The sequence below is a fragment of the Salvelinus sp. IW2-2015 genome, linkage group LG20, assembly GCF_002910315.2.
Source record: "Salvelinus sp. IW2-2015 linkage group LG20, ASM291031v2, whole genome shotgun sequence".
Lineage (NCBI taxonomy): Eukaryota > Metazoa > Chordata > Actinopteri > Salmoniformes > Salmonidae > Salvelinus > Salvelinus sp. IW2-2015.
In genome coordinates, this window is record NC_036860.1 from 9,432,670 (window position 1) to 9,449,319 (window position 16,650).

Sequence of the window (16,650 nt, forward strand, 5' to 3'; positions counted from 1 at the left end):
TCATAAGAGAACAATAATAATAAAATACTTACATATCATTTGACACACCCACTTCTTACCACCTTATATCAAGATGTGAATTGCAGCAGAGACATGTCTGCACTTATATTCCTACATCTAAAGTAATCATGCTCAATGATATTAGATGATTTCTATCTTTTTCCATTGCTGTTGCCCTCTAATTATACACATTTTAAAGCTTGACATGGCACATTTTTTAATATATATTTTGTATTTCCTTAATACTGCAGTGGGCTAAATCAGGGTCACACAGAGTGTTTCTTGGTAGTCTTAAACAAATCTACTTTGAAACAAAAGTATACACCTCACACAAACGGTTATGGGCTTTAAAAAAGGAAGACGACACCTACCTGTACAATTTCAGATATACAGTCTTGAAATGTATAACATTTTGAGTTTGCATCCCACTATTACACTTTATATACATCACAGAAGACTGAAATATAACAAAACCGTTTGACATAGAAACACCAGATTTTCTGAGGTTTATAAAAAATATATGTTTATTCATTCTGATGTTATGAAAAACATTAATAACATTCCACCCATGAGGCAACTAGGTCGTTTGACTGCAGGAAAGGGAGAAAAAAACTCCAACTGTCACCAAGGTCAATGGTAAGGGAAACCCCATTAACACATCACTGTTAACAAATATTAAGCCATCCTTTCATGTGCCTCAGATACAACACAACCTTATTAACTGTATGGGAAGGTTTACATGAAGTAGTCCTTCAGTAACTATTTTGGAAAATGGCGATGACTTCAGGGCACTGATAGAGCATGGCACTACCAAGAGTGTTGACCCGTGAAGGACCGAGCTATTTGGTCACTAAGACATACTTTAAATACAGACAAATGACCTGTAAACCTACACTCTGTTCAGTCACAATTATTTTAATTGTCTCAATAATCGATTGGTCATTTTGGATGTCTAAAATAACACTGCTTTCTCACCTGTGATGCAACAAAATAATTAGTTTATTATAATTAGTTTAGTTTATTAAGGTTCAGTAACACTTTTATGTGTGATGTCATATTACATACTTTAAAGACTTATTTTCTTTTCCAATTCAATACTATGAAAAATGTCATTAAGATTTAATTCAGTCATTTGAAGACAGTTTTCAAAAAGTCTTAACAACTTGTCCATTGAGGCCGAACATGTTTACAGCATTAGATAATTATTTATATGAAAACAATATTTCATAAATCAGTAGTTATTCATTACAAAAAGGTAAACATTCGGATTAGCATCCAAGAACCCCATCCTAAGTTAATATAAGAACATAATACAATTATGAATCTTTGGCCCACACAACTCCACAATCCTTAGATCATGCTGCTACTGCGACTACCACGAATCCCATAACATCACGTTCCCACTTCAAACTGTCTTCTCAGACAGAAACACTGCAGACAGTCTTTCAATCACTTCATTGAGCTTTTTGAAATGTATTTTGAAAATGGAACTAATGCTCAACAGTCCCTTAACTTAGGGAAAAACAACAGCATAGAAAGCAACTTGCCAAAGAGCATGCTGTCTACAACAGTTGTATCTTTCTCAGAGCTTTAATGACCTTGTACAGTACAGACAATATGTGCACTGGAATTGCATCTACGCTTTCCACACCTGGGATCTGCACTCACATCTGGGTTACCACTCATGAAACAGGATTTGGATGTTGAAGACATGCAAACGATGATTCTTTTTTGTCTTTTTTTTGAAAATGTATAGAAATTGGCAGACAATTTAGAGCTCCGCTACTTTGGAACCCCTGGACTAAAAATTACTGAGAAGTGGGCCAAGGATTTCTGAAGACAAGCAAGAAATACCCTCTCTCTCCCCATCGAGACCTTCCACATTCCGGCACTTTTGGGTGCCAAGCCCCACTGTGACACTCACAGAAAGGAGGTGGGAGCACAGTTGGAAAATCCACATGAGACACAACACCTCTTAAAGCAGAGCAGAACAGCAAAGGGGACTGACTGGGGAAGCTCCGCCCACTAGGCTCTCTGCTCATTGGTGTCCAAGTGTACAGGGAGCACTCTGGAACAAAATGGCTGCCCTGGGTGATCAAACAGGTGGATGATGAAGCACATTCATGACAAACAACATTTGGGTCCTTGATGAGAAGAGGTGATTAAATGCAACAGAGCTGGTGAAAAGTGACTTGTTTACTGCTGTGAACTAAATCTAAAGAGAGAAAGACTTGAAACTACACAAATTGTCAACATCGTTGGCTACTAAATGAGTAATCAACATCTTGGCATTTAATATTTATCCATTCAAAATGTGCAAACACATTCAAACGTATTTGTGAACTGATGAATGTATACTCAAAAAATTCCACAAATAGTCAATATCAGAATAGCTCAGTCACTTCGAAAGGAATAATCAACATCTTGGCATACAACATCTATCCATTCAAATTGTGAAGTAATGCATGTTCAATTTCAACTGTTCAATAAATGAAGAGCAAAGTTTTGAGAAAATAAATGCTGTGATTTCATTGAAACTTCCAAGAGAAACAAGCGTTTCTGTCTACAACATGGGTCATGAACTTAATGTGAATTACATGTGAAAAATATTCAGCAATCTTTTGATGATGCCTAAATGTAACTACATTAAAACTCTGCAGCACTATATATTATAGCACATAAAGTGGTAATAACATGGCAATAACAGTATTTTAACAAGATGCTAGTTTCTCCCAATGAAAACATTACTTCAATATCCTTTGATTTAATAAATAGACAACAGAAATAAAGATAAACCAGTCACACACCTTTATAAAAATTGATCCCTTGGAATTTTCACACAGTGAAATGAAACAAGACATTTAGCAGTGGGATGTAGCTTATGATTGTCTATCACCCGTTTGTTCTAACGTCCTTCAATTTTCAATGAATCGATATAGAGGGGATAGCAGTTGTCACCAGTCATTTACTGTGACACTCTGGTCTTGCCTATTGACCCACTGTGGATTGACTGTGGCTAAAGGTGCTGAGAGATGCAACGTACTGTACGCCATCTAGAGCTGCAGCCCGGAGGCTTATCTTAGCTTCTTTTGAGTTTGCAGATGCAGAATACAGAGGCTCTGTCCTGTTCCCTATGGCCTTGCTTTTCCATATCAACTCGGAAGGATACAAAGGAACAGGCATGATAGACATAGCACTGATAGACAATTTCATAACAAGCCATAACAAGGCAACGAGACAAGCTTGCCTGCATTGAGTATGGAAATCCAACAAAGTCAAGGAGAAATCCAATAAGGACGTTTGACCTCTTGACGGATTCAATTTGATGAGTCAAACTCGTAAAATGAAGAAGATCACACAAGACGCACACCTATGATGTTACTCATCTTTAACTTTCTCGCCCATTTAGAGGGGAGATGATATTCAGTGTAAAAGGAGACTTTCTCCTTGAATACCTTTTTCCAGTTCGGCCATTTGGCAGACACTCTTATCCAGAGAGACTTACAGTCAGTGCATTCAACTAGGTAAAACAACCACATATGGGTCTTTCCACAGACCACAGCAAACGTACTGATAGTGTAATACATTTTAATACAAAGGTACTAAATACGAGGATGTCAGTCGGATCTAGCTATTACTGTGTAAGGTAACTTATTTACAAAAAGCTGCATCATATTGGAGCAGAAGCTATATGTGACAACTTAAAGAGGGAACATATCCCTGCCTCAATAGTTTATATGATAGAAAGACTATTTCAGAAAAATGTGCCTTTGACATAATACCCATGGTACACATATTTCCTGTGGAAAGCAGTCAACTTCAGGTTTGTAAAGATGCACATGGATAGCAAGAGAGGGACTTTAATTACACAGAATAACTGCCACAAGAACCCCTGACATAAAAAACACTATAGCTCCTTGATCTTACATTTCTCTCATTGCAAAATATATGTTTAAGTATTTAGTTCTAAGAGGCACTGCCCCTTCATGCACACACACCCCTCCCATCCTCCGGTTTGCCCCAGGGGGAAACTTTGGGAGTGTTTACTGTGTTCCTCACCCAACCGAGCTTCCAGAGAGGCCGGTTCACAAGGCACACAAAGAGAGGTCAGGGGTGAGGGGGCGGGAGGCCCCTAACACAGGGAAGTGCTTTTTGGGGGGGTGAAGACGTTCTGCTAGACTGAGCGAGGCTGAAGACTTTGTATTCCAGGAACAGTGAGGTGAGTAAGTAAACATCAGCTGACTGTGTGACCCAGAGTAAATAGAAGTGATAAATAAAAACAAATTAACAAACGCCCCTTAGTCGTGCCACCTCTTCAGACAGGCCAGACATCACAAAAGGGCCACATACCTTCAGTTCTACTCCATTCATAAATGTTCTAAATGGCATTTATTTAACCCTACGTTGATGTTTTTATTCAAACCAAATTGAACAGTCTGTAAAATATCATAAAGGAGAGAAAAGGACCGGATTTAACTTAACAAAGTACTTTAAAGTGTATGGTCACAACCTAAAGCATGAATCAGACTGCCGAAAGAATTGTATCACTGTGGGAGCCCGTTCCTTCTCTTGCTAGGATAAAACTGGTACCTGCTTCGTGCCGACCCGGTAGCAACAAACCTGACGTTTCTACTTGTAGAATCGCAATGCTCGTCAGTGGCCAACAACTTGACTTTGAGCCAATCAGAGAGCACAAACCCCCACGTGAGGAAGCCAACAGGAGTGACAACAAAAAGTGAAAAAGAGGGCAATTTACATCCACAGTTAAATGTCATGAGCAAGTCACACTTCATATGCAATGTAGGCTATGGGATGGTAACGAGCGAATTGCACAGATGCAATGCACACAAAACTAAATAATTCCTCCAAGCTAGATAACTAATATTGACACTATAATTAAATCACAATGGATTTGTTTACATGAAACAGCTGCCTGTGTTAGCTGCCGAGATAGGGCAGACTCCTTACCTAGCTAGCTAGCTAGTTATGCTGTGCTAGCTAGAGAATATGTTAACGTTAGCTAGCTAAATATTTGGCTATGGGCTGGCACTGCCAGTAGGGGATTATGGAGAGTTAATTAAATAGTTTCTTCGTCATCATGTTAGGTAGTTATCTAGCTTTGGCCATCTGGCCAGTATCAACTATGGCTTTCTACAAAATAGCAACATTATCGCAGCTTGCTATATAGCTAGCTAACATTGGAATCTAGACCATAAAATAAGCTACACACATGGACCTGTATTGCCAAACAACGCTACTGTCACCTTCTGGTTTGGAGTATTTTAACAAGACTGAGTGGCTGATGACTTTAAGGTCTTTGCTGGGTAAACACAAACGTGACCATGTTCAGAGGTGCTAAGTACTGTCGGAAGGCAAATGTTTGACAAGACAACCACAATGTCAGAGCTAGAAGAAAGTGTTTCTCACACTTCAAATGTTCTTAGGAAACTATATTTAACTTTCATAATGAAGCTAGAGAAAGTTCAATAAAAAAAGTATATCTTAGATCATTTTGAAACATTGTACCGTTCACATTTTACAATGCAAACGAATTCCACCTTGGTTCATTATCATCTAATTGTTTAGATTTTCTTGAATTATTTCACAATAACCCGTCTATTAGTCCTTGCAAAAATATATTTAAAAAATGCATCATAAACGGCAACCCAATTTGTTATTAGAGTTAAGCGGTGCATTTTGTGCTTATCTGCCCCGTCAACTGCCATTTCTATCCAGCTGTTTGGTGCAGAGCCACCCCTGGAGAAATACACTCTCAAGGAGGCTTCTTCTGGGTAACGTGCCCTTGGATGGGTGGGATGGAGTGGAGTGGGACGGTGAGGCGAGCCTCCGTCTCTCCACACAGGGACAGCTCAACTCTACCCCGGGGCCTCCCTGCTGTGTGTGTGTGTGTGTCCTCACATGCTTCAAGATGGCCAACATTGTTCCTGTACACAAGAAGGCAAAGACAACTGAACTAAATTACTTCTATCATCATGAAGTGCTTTGAGAGACTAGTCAAGGATCATATCACCTCCACCTTACCGGCCACCCTAGACCCACTTCAGTTTGCATAACGCCCCAACAGGTCCACAAACGATGCAATCGCCATCACACTGCGCACTGCCCTATCCCATCTGGACAAGAGGAATACCTATGTAAGAATGCTGTTCATTGACTACAGCTCAGCATTCAACACGATAATACCCTCAAAGCAATTGGTTCCTGGACTTTCTGACGGGTGTTCACCACCCAGGTGGTGAAGTTAGAAAACAACATCTTCACTTCGCTGACCCTCAACCCTGGGGCCCCACAAGGGTGCGTGCTCAGCCCCCTCCTGTACTCCCTGTTCACCCATGACTGCGTGGCCATGTACGCCTCCAACTCAATCATCACGTTTGCAGACGACACAACAGTAGTGGGCTTGATTACCAACAACGACGAGACGGCCTACAGGGAGGAGGTGAGGGCACTCGGAGTGTCGTGTTAGGAAAACAACCTCTCACTCAACGTCAACAAAACAAAGGAGATGATTGTGGACTTCAGGAAACAGCAGAGGTAGCATCCCAGTATCCACATCGAAGGGACAGCAGTGGAGAAGGTGGAAAGACAAACTGAAATGGTCCACCCACACAGACAGTGTGGTGAAGATGGCGCAAGAGCGCCTCTTCAACCTCAGTAGGCTGAAGAAATGTGGCTTGTCAGCCAAAACCCTGACAAACTTTTACAGATGCACAATTGAAAGCATCCTGTCGGGCTGTATCACAGCCTGGTACGACAACTGCACCCCCCTCAACCGCAAGGCTCTCCAGAGGGTGGTGCGGTCTGCACAATGCATCACCGGGGGCAAACTACCTGCCCTCCAGGACATCTACAGCACCCGATGTCACAGGAAGGCCAAAAAGATCATCAATGACAACAACCACCCGAGCCACTGCCTGTTCACACCGCTACCACCCTGAAGGCGAGGTCAGTACAGGTGCATCAAATCTGGGACCGAGAGACTGAAAAACAGCTTCTATCTCAAGGCCATCAGACTGCTAAACAGCAATCACTAACCCAGAGAGGCTGCTGCCTACATTGAGACCCAATCACTGGCCACTTTAATAAATGGATCACTAGTCACTTTAAACAATGCCTCTTTAAATAATGCCACTTTAATAATGTTTGCAAATCTTACATTACTCATATCATATGTATATACTGTATTTTATACCATCTATTGCACCTTGCCTATGCTGCTCGGCCATCGCTCATCCATATATTTATATGTACAGTCACCCCTTTAGATTTGTGTATATTAGGTAGTTGTTGGGGAATTGTTAGATTACTTGTTAGATATTACTGCACCGTCGGAACTAGAAGCACAAGCATTTTGCTGCACTCGCATTAACATCTGCTAACCATGTGTATGTGAACAATACATTTTGATTTTATTTGTGTAGGTGGGAAGGGTTGGTTTCCCTTGCATTTCAGTTGCAGCTCGGAAAAACCTGACTCACACATGGAGACAAATCCATTCGGCTGCACATTGATCCCAGCCGAACGGTTCGCTCTTTTCCCTGCTCCACCACCATATAGGCTCTCCCATTCAACACAAAACCCAAAGATCTCCTCTTTTATTCTGTCTTCTCCCCCTGCCTTTCTTTCTTTTCACCCTTGGCTTCTTCCAGGTCAACAGTTCACATTTTTACCTAAATTTATGAGACACGTTGCCAATCCCCCTGCGTTTTTCCCACAGCAGCCATGGTTGGTTGATGTGTGTGTGTTGGGAGGGGGACAGGGTTGGGGTGGATTTAGAGGTTAGTGGTGTCCATGGCAAGTCCAAAACTGTGAGAAGATCTGAAGGGAGTGGGACTTAGCCCCTTTAAAAACAGGACAGATGGTCCAAACCAGAGAGGGGGAAGAAGGCACATTAGCAAGGGGTTGGCGGTTTCTTAAAGAGACGGTGCACATTTTCCCCCCAGCTAACCCCCTCCAACAGATTCCCTTCCCTCTCTCCAATCCATACACACAGAAATGGACACGTCTCTCTCGCCATCTCCACAACCCACACAACCCCCCATTAGATTTTCTTTCCTTCTGAAAGCACATAAGGAAGTCCTTCCATGCAGCACCCCTGCCTCTCCTCCCTCCACTATATTCCGCAACTGAATCCCCGGAAAGAGAGAGAGCAGCTAATCATATGACCCTGTAGAGGAGCGTGTGTGCATGTATGCGACAGCTCTCTTTCTTTCTCTCTTTTGGTCTCGCTTTCTCTCATTCACTCACTCACTCAGCCGCTCGCACTCACACTCTTTCTCTCATTCTGCCTGGCTGGCAAAAAGTTATGTATCAGGAATGTAATAGAGAGCAGAACATGCCTTTCTGCTGTGGGTGTGTGAGAGGTCGGGTGTGTGTGTGCCAGCTGTGAGTGGATGTGTGTGTGTGAGAAAGAGCGAGGGAGAAGGAGAGGGAGGGAGCGAGGGACTGCCTTTTTGTGTGCTGCAGCGTCAACGGCCTCTCGGCGCTGCACACAGGTGTTCCAGCCAGCTGATTGGTCGCACCCCCTCTCTCACAACGCCCCCTCCCTCGCATTGCCTTTGGTAGTACAACAATCATGAGAGGAAGAAACTGAGTTTGCTGGCTGCTAGCTTGAGACAGGCAATGGGAGCAATACTACAGCACTACTACATGCTTGATTGATGCAGATCAAGGACTTTTCATATGTGCCACATATTTCAAGGAAGTTTGTTTGCAACGCGGGAAAGAAAAAACAAACAATAGGACCTGTTTTGCATACACATTTTGACTCATTCTTTCGATGTACATTTCAAAGTAATTTCAAGCATTTTCAATGAAACTTTGTGAAACTTTATTTGAATAATCATATACTGGGCTTTTCCCTTATGATAAAATCACCCTTGTAACCTTTTTTCGCCCATTTAACCCTCTATATAACAACAAAGAGCACCACCGTACTTTAAAACTGTAAACATGCAAATATGTTTATTGCAATCAATAAGAGGACGAACAAACTAATACAATCAGTTCAAATTCTATAAAACAATGAGGACAACATATTTTCTGCACATAAGCGCAACAGTAACATAAAGCCATACTGGATGGATAGGAGACAAATGGGAGGATAATTACAAAACAGTTAATATATGTTTACAGTAATGAATGCAATCAGGAGTACAGAGGGCATGTTTTCTTTTCACTAAGCACTCCTGCAACTACCCTGCCCCCCAAATACAGATGTGCCCAGGGCATTCAATAGCCAATCCCTGCATCCCACTGGGCATAGACAAGTGGCCTGAAGTCCTGCAAACACTGGTTGTGATGTCACAATAGGAAGCCAACCTTTCTTTTTTCATTTCAGGTTCTCTCAGGGTGGTGTTGGGTGATACTAGAGGGGGGTGTGATGTGGGGGAGGTAGTAGGCTATTGTAAAATATTTTTTTTACCAGCACCTGGCATTTAGGAGGGGGTCTGGAACTTCCCTTTGTTTCAACATCTCTCAGAAGTGTAGGCACATCAAAATAGGCCCAACACGGCATTGCAAATGGCCATGCTCGAGCTAACGTAGCATTCCTCATTAAGCTTAAATCAGTGAAGCAGGGCCATGGGTTTGTGTGCAAGTGTGAGTGGAAGAGGTGTGGTACACACAAAAGCTGTACACACCAATACACATATATTAAAAGAGTAGTTCACTATTTTACAACTTGATGTTAGATGGTTGCTCACCCTGAAAGTAGGCTATGGGCCAAGAGAAACTGTAATCCAGGGTTCCGTTTTCTCTAAACAGCCACCCCAAACTTCAGCTACCCTTAGCCACCCAGGAATCGACCCTACTATCCTGGCATAGCAACAATGCTCTACCAACTGAGCTACAGAGGACCATGTGAGTGTGTTTTCCAAATCACCTGAAATCAGTTCAAATCAACTCCATATTTGGTTTGATGTTCCTTAAAGGTGATTTGGCCATTTAGAAAATGCTCACATGCTCCCATCCCTTCCATTGATTGTTAGCTTGTCGTGGCTAAAGTTAGCTGAAGTTTGTAGTGGCTGTTTAATAAAGAGAACCGAACCATGGATTACAGTTTCTCCTGGCCCATAGACTAATTTCAGGGCATGGAAGCATCTAACATCAAGTTGTAAAATAGTGAACTACTCTTTTAAATCTGAAAATTCACACAAAAAAACATAATGTTCCAAAATTACTTTTTAGAGTTGTGGCAAGCCATGCCAAAAATAAATACCATTTAACGTTTTGTGTGACCTGACCAAATTCACAGCAACAGTAACAGATCTTTCATTCTCATTGAAAGCAAGTCTAAGGAGTGGTAGATCTGTTCTATGTGCATTATTTACATGCTTCCCGTTCTTAAGTTTCATTTTTTGGTCTTTTACTTTCGGTTTTGTACACCATCTTCAAACAGCTGAAAATACAATATTTTGGTTATTAATCATATATTTCATAGCGGTTTAGATGGTACAATGATTCTCTACACTTGCTTGTTTTGTCACATAAACTGAAATCAAGCTAACTATTAGAATTTTAGCAACCAGGAAACGGTGGAGCAATTTCTACATATTGCACCTTTAACTTTCTCATCTCAAACAAAGTCTCCCATTTTTTCTCAAAACATCAGACACAAACTAGGAGCTGTCACAACAGCTTAATTCTAATAGTAAGTAAGCGTTTCACTGTTAGTCTACACCTGATGTTTACGAAGCATGTGACAAATAACATTTTATTTTATTTCGTAGTACATTTCAATGCCCAGGGCCACATCAACAGATTACTTGCAGGGGAGGGGGTTCCCTCCCTGCATACATTTCTAATTTATAGTGTATGCACTTATGTCAGGAGGGACAGAGTTATGTCTGAAGATCCTTCCTCTATCACCCCTCCCCCTCTCACCTTTCTCTCTCTCTCTCTCTGACACACAACCACAACTCTACACCGTACACTAGGTTCTACTTCACTCACAGGCTTAAGCCCACCTCAATACTTAGGACGCTGCAGAAAGGACACAACTTGTGAAGATATATATTTGTGTTAATCAACAAGACTGGCAACATAAGCCAATACAAAGAAACAATTATAAATACACAATATAGTTTGAATATTGGAGTCGCCTAATTTAAGCACTAGTATGCAGAAAACAAACGAGATCAAGATAATATGCTGAAGTGATTTTAAATAGCCTCTAGTGAGTAGCATGTAGAATAGATATTTGTCAAAATGAGTTTTTTTACAGTGGGCTAAATAAAATGGAACAATGGGTTGGTGTTGCACTCCAGTCACATGGTTTCTCAAGGAGAGGAATGAGCCAAAGGAGCAGAGTTTGAACCATTGTCTAATACCTCATAAAATGACCACTTTCTTCAAATGAACATTTTTTTTCATTAAAGCCCCTATGCCCAGGCTTCTCATCAAAAATCAAATGAGGCATTGCGTAGCATGTTCATTGGAAATCTAAAACGACACAACTCAGAACAGGCTACTGTGGTAGCGTTTGCAGAACTCCCAAATAATTGATAGGACTACAATTTATATGTTCATGTGACAATGACAGAACTATAAAAATGTATTCACGTGAATTTAAAATCCTAACGCTGGTTTTAACAGAATTTGGCCACCGCTAGTTGAGTTGTTGCGGCCATTTTGAGTGTCAGCAAGATATTAGGCCTAGTCGAAATATTAATTTATAGCCTATGTTTAACTTCATGGTAAAGGCTATAAAGGCCTAAGATCAACAGAAAACAAAACTTAAACAGCTTTGCTACATTAATAGAGAGGAGTGCGTGCTTTGCAGCAGTGAATGAACGAAAGAAAGAACACCCTTTGCCATTCATGATGAGGCTCGCCATTTTTCCCACTCAAGTGACGTTGGATGAGTTCTCTCAGTGGGGGCGACCACGTGTTGTGTATCACCAAAGGTAGGCCTATCCAGTTCAAATCAAACCAATCAAATTTGAATGGTCACATGCACATGGCTAGCAGATGATATTGCGAGTGTAACGAAATGCTTATGATTCTAGATCCAACAGTGCAGCAGTATCTAACAGGTAATATTTAACAGTTGTGAAATATAGGCTATTCCATGGGCGAAAACCTCAACTATATTTCTCTATGCCATTGAAGGTTGAACAGCATCGTTCAAATTACCCATAGGCCTATGCATATCCGTGCATTTGTTATTCAGACAAAGGTTGTAAAAAGCCTATATGCATCAATTATAGTTATAATTGTTGGTCCCATACAGTCATAGAATCCACCAATGAATGGCACTTGAATGGTAGGCTATAACACATATTTATATTATTATTGCAATACAGCCACGACTTTTCCTTGTCAGGGCTACGGTCTATTACAGACTTGAATGTAGTCTATATGTTTACATCAGCCTACATACATACCACTTTTACAGATAGGGCATAACATATGTTTGAATATATTTAGTAAGTCAAAATAAATTGCATTTGATTAAATGTTTTCTTGAAAAAAAGGCTGGTAAAAAAAAGAAGGTATGCCTACACCTGAATTAAAAACGCTTAGCCTAACCTCAAACTGTTACACCCTAATCTCAGACCCGTACTTTCGTAGACAAATAATTTCACATAACCTACACGTGTTAAAAGGTTAATGGTAATGAATATTTTTCAAAACTATTTTTAACTACGCTGAAATTTAGTAATATTTTTAACTGGGTCAACTGTAATGTAGGGAGGGCTCAATGTCCCCATTTTGATATAGCATGTATATAGACAGGATAAATATCCTAGGCTACTCACATTATTTTTGACGAACTGTCCATTGAATTGATGTGAGTATTGCATTACATTTCAGCACAATATGTGTTTACTGCCATACACATACACGTCGGTTTAATGACAAAATACGAATTAGACCAGAGCAAGAATAGGCATAGCCTATGCATGCACATATAACCATTTATTTTCTACAGGCATACTTCATGATTAATGACCAGAAACAGTATTTTTCACATTTCTAACACAGAGACCAAATTTATTGGAGATTCAACATTATAAAACAACGCCCAGACAACAACAAAACAATGTTCGTGTGCAATTAAATCAAAAACGTAATTTAAAGGCTTCGCTCTTCATAATGAATAATCGCAATGCAACAAATTACTGAAGTTTCAGTAGTTGTCGTAACGTGATTTAAACACATTTGAATCCCACATATTGACATAGCAACTCGATTGTCACTAGGCTGTGCATGACAATATAGTGCCAACATACACAACGTAATCACGTACCTAATGCCACTAAAGTAGCTGTGAAAAGTAGCTATGGCCTACACATTTTTTATAAATAAATAATTCTGCACACAGGAAGGCCTAGGCCTATGACAAGGCCTTCCGGAGGTAAAATGAACATGAGCTATTTAAGTGATGACGTTGCAACCGATATTATCTTCACAGTGTCAAATACGTGTCCCGGTAATTAATGAACAGCCATCATTTTCGTTTTAAGAGTAGCCTTTAGTGCATACGTAGACAAGACTCGCGACACCACATACTCCACACATGAGTAGGCCACACCGTTTACAGCAATGTAATTAAAGAGTAGCCTAAATACAGAAACTTCCTAAAAATATTAGATTTGCGAGTCTTACTACTACATCCACACACCAGGCATATAACTCGACATCTAATGCGTGCATTAACTTAAATAGAAACATGTCCCTTCTCCAGCAAAATCCATACATTACCAGATGCAACAACTGAAGTGTTATTGGGGGAGGGTGCTAAATACCTTTGCTTCTTAGGGACAGAGTGTTCGACCTCAATATGTTTCCCATGGAGCTCCACTTTACCTGTAAAAGAAATGTTTATGTTGAAAAGAAAACGAGGCCATGTCCTCCATTCAGAGTGTAGACAGTGTATTGCATTTATTTGCCATATAGAAATAATATTTACCATGTGACTGAGTTGTGTGTTCCTTAATTGTGTCTTATGTTGTCTAATATGCACTAATACGTGTTCAAGATAAGTAGTTAGTGCCCAATAACGCAATAGGCCTGTCATTGAATTATGATGGGCAAGAAGTTACCCTCTTGGCTCAAATGGAAAGCCATTCAACAATTGCGTTGTGAATTAACTCCATCAACTCCTATATCACTTCCACACATTGTTGATCTTTTACAACGCATTCTTCCCAGTCCCTCGTGTCACATAGAGTACAACAGAACACGTATAGTCCATTTGAAAAGGACATTGTCAAACATTTATTAAAAGCTGAAGATGAACATTTGCGTGCCCTAGAGTTCTTAGTGATCTATTTCAGGCTTAACACACGAGCAGCATGGCGTCCTTCGTGCTATATAGAACACACATCACATGCTACATATGTAGGACATCATGAAGATACATTTAAGGAAATCAAGCCCGTTCGTGACTTGTGAGAAGAATGGGAAAGTCATTTGGCAATGTAATGGTCAATGCAATCAAAGCCATTCATCTATGAAAGAATCGTGTCGATATATGCTTTTAAACTACACATATAACGCATTTTTATCTTAGCTATAGTGGCCTTTTCGCCAAAAGGGGGAGGTGTAAGATTTGATTCTACAGCTCTACGGAGTACACAGAACCTAGTCATACAAGGCACCAGAGAGCAAGGCTTCGGTAAGTACAATAAAAGCGTGTGGCCATAAGGCCGAAATATAGGCATTTGGCTATCATATCCAGGACAAAACTGCGATTTAGTGTATGTAAATAGACTTAAAATAGAATACGATTCGAGAAATCTGGATATCTTGATGTTCACATTCAAATAGGTAAATAGCCTATGTGATGGGCCCCCTCTCCCTGTAAAAGTTGAGTATCTTGTTGTTCGGCTAAGCACTTCATCAACCTCTTCTCGATTGTTATAGGCCTATGCAACATATTTGCTACGAAGTGTCTCTTAATTCTATCATGTCTTCTACTGGACAATTAGGATTGGGACCCGTGAGGGGAGTGGGCAAACCCTTATATATTTGAGCCTAGGTGGTTTCCCCATTGAATTAAATTACATAAAGGTACGACGCTATTGAAGTGATCATTTACGTTCAATTACTTACCGGAAAATGCTTCAATGGCTTTCATAGCCCATTGGTCGTCTGGACAATCAACAAACGCGTAGCCAGTTTTCATAAGAAACTGCCCAGAGTATGGAATCTTGTTGTCATCAAAGGTTTTAACCAAGTCCTCTGCAGTCACGTTTTCATTGAGATTTCCAATGTATAGCTTGTTCATGTTGAAAAATAGAGGTCCTCCAATTTAAATGAAAAAATCTGAGCAACAAAACTTTTTTTCTTTGAAAACGCAACGAGATAGATCTACCCAGGATGATCACAGGTTGAAAACACTTGCAAATGTCCACAAGCAGTAAAAGAAAACGAAATACATTTATTTTCAAAGTAAAACTAAAAGAAAAAGGAAAAAAAGTTTAACGTAATGGTAGTGTTGTAGTCTGATTAAGTCCAATATTGAAGTGGAGAAACCTTGACTGCAGCAACCCAAGCGAATGAATCGCACAATGTAGAATGGATCAATTTGAATTAATTTGATGGTGGTTATGGTGGAATAGTGGTAGAAGTATGGCGGGATCGGGAGAAATGTTTTCCTCTCTCTGCCCCTCAACCTCGAGTTGTACCCTGCACTGTCACAGATCCTTCTGCCTGGCGATGGCACCGCCTCTAAACCGACTCGAATTCACAATTTTTTTGTTTGCAAAGAGGAAACCACGTGGTATTGGAGTAGCTAGAGAAAGGGCCAGCCTCCTGGCCGCGTAGCTCACCAGATGAGTGTACGAAGCGAGCCTTCATGCTATGCCACCGTGCTGTGTGCGTATAGGCTTTATGCATACGTAGCCCACACATGCGCGAATGTGCTGGGCATGTCTGATGTCTGCTGAATATCAGTCACCGGGTGGGGATACTTCCTTCAAGATGCCTGTGTGTGTTTTGTCCTTTAAAAATATATAAATCATTTGCAGATTTTTGGATAGGAACATAATGGATGACTATTGTGTCGGACGTGTGCGAGTTGTGGTCTACTTAGTTTAATATCAGCTCTTAGCTCATATACCATTTGGTCAAGACATTCTCTCCTCAGCCCAGCTCTTGAAGTCATCCCGCCTCTCCAATGAATATGCATTGTGAAAAAGAATTTGGTCGCCAGGAGGATGTTACATGAATGTAAAATCATGAACTTCAAGTCATTTTCGAAAGTCTCTAACAAAGGTTGTGACATGGGCAACGAGGCCAACAGCAGTCAAGCAAGATACATTGTAACAAACTGCCGAGCGTGGAAGGAAATTGTTACATTGTATCATTGTTTAGGTTCATTGTATCACTCGTAACATTGTTGCATTCGCCTGAAACTAGAAGGCCTCGCTGGAGCAACGATTCCTTGGTTTGAGGTTATTCTTTGGCCATATAGCCAGCCTTACAAGTTTTCCGTTTTCATCATATTTCTGTATAGGGCTTCTAGGAAACTGACAGCTCGCTGCACATGGTGTACACTACTCTACCAGGCAAAATACGCCCAATCCCCTGATTTAATTTTCAAAATGGAGGATCCAGTGGTGCAGGCCCCAAAAGCGCAAAGGGCAGCTTTTCATTGGAAGGGGAAATGGCAGAGCTTCT

At 40.7% G+C, this 16,650-nt stretch overlaps 1 protein-coding gene across 1 annotated transcript; it reads right to left on the reverse strand.

Moving 5' to 3' along the window:
• Positions 1-259: 259 nt before the first annotated feature.
• Positions 260-15,831, reverse strand: LOC139029384 (insulin-like growth factor 2 mRNA-binding protein 1). The gene is made up of 3 exons (XM_070449180.1): positions 15,082-15,831; positions 13,773-13,833; positions 260-5,945 (listed from the first exon to the last, which is right to left on the reverse strand). Exons 1-3 carry the CDS (start codon positions 15,254-15,256, stop codon positions 5,774-5,776), a joined length of 408 nt encoding a protein of 135 aa, XP_070305281.1. The 5' UTR covers positions 15,257-15,831; the 3' UTR covers positions 260-5,773.
• Between the last annotated feature and the right edge of the window lie 819 nt (positions 15,832-16,650).

What these genes read in the sequence shown, in the direction of transcription:
- LOC139029384 (XM_070449180.1), bottom strand. Translation starts at nt 15,256, where the DNA reads ATGAACAAGCTATACATTGGAAATCTCAATGAAAACGTGACTGCAGAG. An exon ending in AGCCATTGAAGCATTTTCCG is followed by an intron (nt 13,834 to 15,081) that starts GTAAGTAATTGA and finishes TTTCTTTTACAG; the next exon opens with GTAAAGTGGAGCTCCATGGG. An exon ending in TCTGTCCCTAAGAAGCAAAG is followed by an intron (nt 5,946 to 13,772) that starts GTATTTAGCACC and finishes TCTTGTGTACAG; the next exon opens with GAACAATGTTGGCCATCTTG.